This window comes from Meleagris gallopavo, unplaced genomic scaffold (assembly GCF_000146605.3).
Source record: "Meleagris gallopavo isolate NT-WF06-2002-E0010 breed Aviagen turkey brand Nicholas breeding stock unplaced genomic scaffold, Turkey_5.1 ChrUn_random_7180001955214, whole genome shotgun sequence".
In the NCBI taxonomy this organism is placed as follows: domain Eukaryota; kingdom Metazoa; phylum Chordata; class Aves; order Galliformes; family Phasianidae; genus Meleagris; species Meleagris gallopavo.
This window is the reverse complement of record NW_011216050.1, coordinates 33,738-34,748: the sequence shown is the minus strand read 5'-3', so window position 1 is coordinate 34,748 and position 1,011 is coordinate 33,738. Positions and strand designations below refer to the sequence as shown.

The window sequence follows — 1,011 nt, the reverse complement described above, 5'->3', positions numbered from 1 at the left end:
GCTGGTTGTATTCCCTGGCAGTAATATCTGCCAGCAGTTGTGTCCTCAGTTCAGTGCCTGGCTTTGGGCTTCCTGGGCAATGGGCTCATGGGAATTCCACCTCATCCTTAGCAGGGCAGGCAGCTACTGCCAGAGAAGCGGCTGCCCAGGCCAGAGATGCCAAAGCCACCGGAGGAGATGGGCACTCCCTCATGGCTCAGGATGCTGCCCACAGCAGCGGAGGTGCTGGAGCCCACAGCGGTGTTCTGGGGGAAGGAGCTGAGGATGGGTCCGGGCAGGGTGACCACCACGGGAGAGGGCTGGATCACCACGCGGGAGTCCTGGCACCTGCGCACACAGACCTCGTAGCAGCTGTTGGCCAGCGGGGTCGGGCCACAGGGACGGCACAGATCGAAGCAGGACATGGCTGTGGGATGGAGGTGGGCCTGCAGACAGGACAGCCAAACACACACAGCGTGAGCAGTAGGCTGGTGATATATTCACCAAGAGAGGATGCTCAGGCTGGGAAGCCCGTACAGGCAGCGTGGGTACAGAGAGTGTTCTGATCCCCAGGAGCCCCAGCAGAGACACACCACTGCCTTCTCCCTCCTCCCTCCACCCCCCACATTTGCAATCAGATAAGTGCAGGTGGGCGGACCACAAAGGAGCAAGGCTCACATCAAGGTCTGCATGGAGGCAACGACTCCCTGGAAGCCAGAAGAGCAAGAGGAGAAGCAGAGAAAGTGGAGAGTGAGGAGAAGACCATTGCAGCTCACCTTGTTCACCAAAGCGGAGAAGGCAAGAGAAGTGGATGTGAGAGCCTGGTGCTGGACTGGCTTTTATACTGGCCTTGTCCGCCCCAGGCACAGAGCCTGCTTCGGGTGCAAATATTTACAGATAGCTCTTCTTGCATGCAAAACACGGACCATTACAGAAAATAGAGTCTTTTAACTTGTAGTGATGCTACCATTTTGTTTCCCCTTTCTAGTCGCACCCATTCTATCATTCGCATTCCTTTCAAGTGACTGTACT

At 56.7% G+C, this 1,011-nt stretch overlaps 1 protein-coding gene across 1 annotated transcript; it reads right to left on the bottom strand.

Annotated features, from left to right (window-relative positions):
- Positions 1-10: 10 nt before the first annotated feature.
- LOC104917079 (feather keratin 3-like) lies at positions 11-578 on the bottom strand. Its single transcript, XM_031557744.1, has one exon. The coding sequence runs from the start codon at positions 402-404 to the stop codon at positions 108-110; it is 297 nt and encodes a 98-aa protein (XP_031413604.1). The 5' UTR covers positions 405-578; the 3' UTR covers positions 11-107.
- Between the last annotated feature and the right edge of the window lie 433 nt (positions 579-1,011).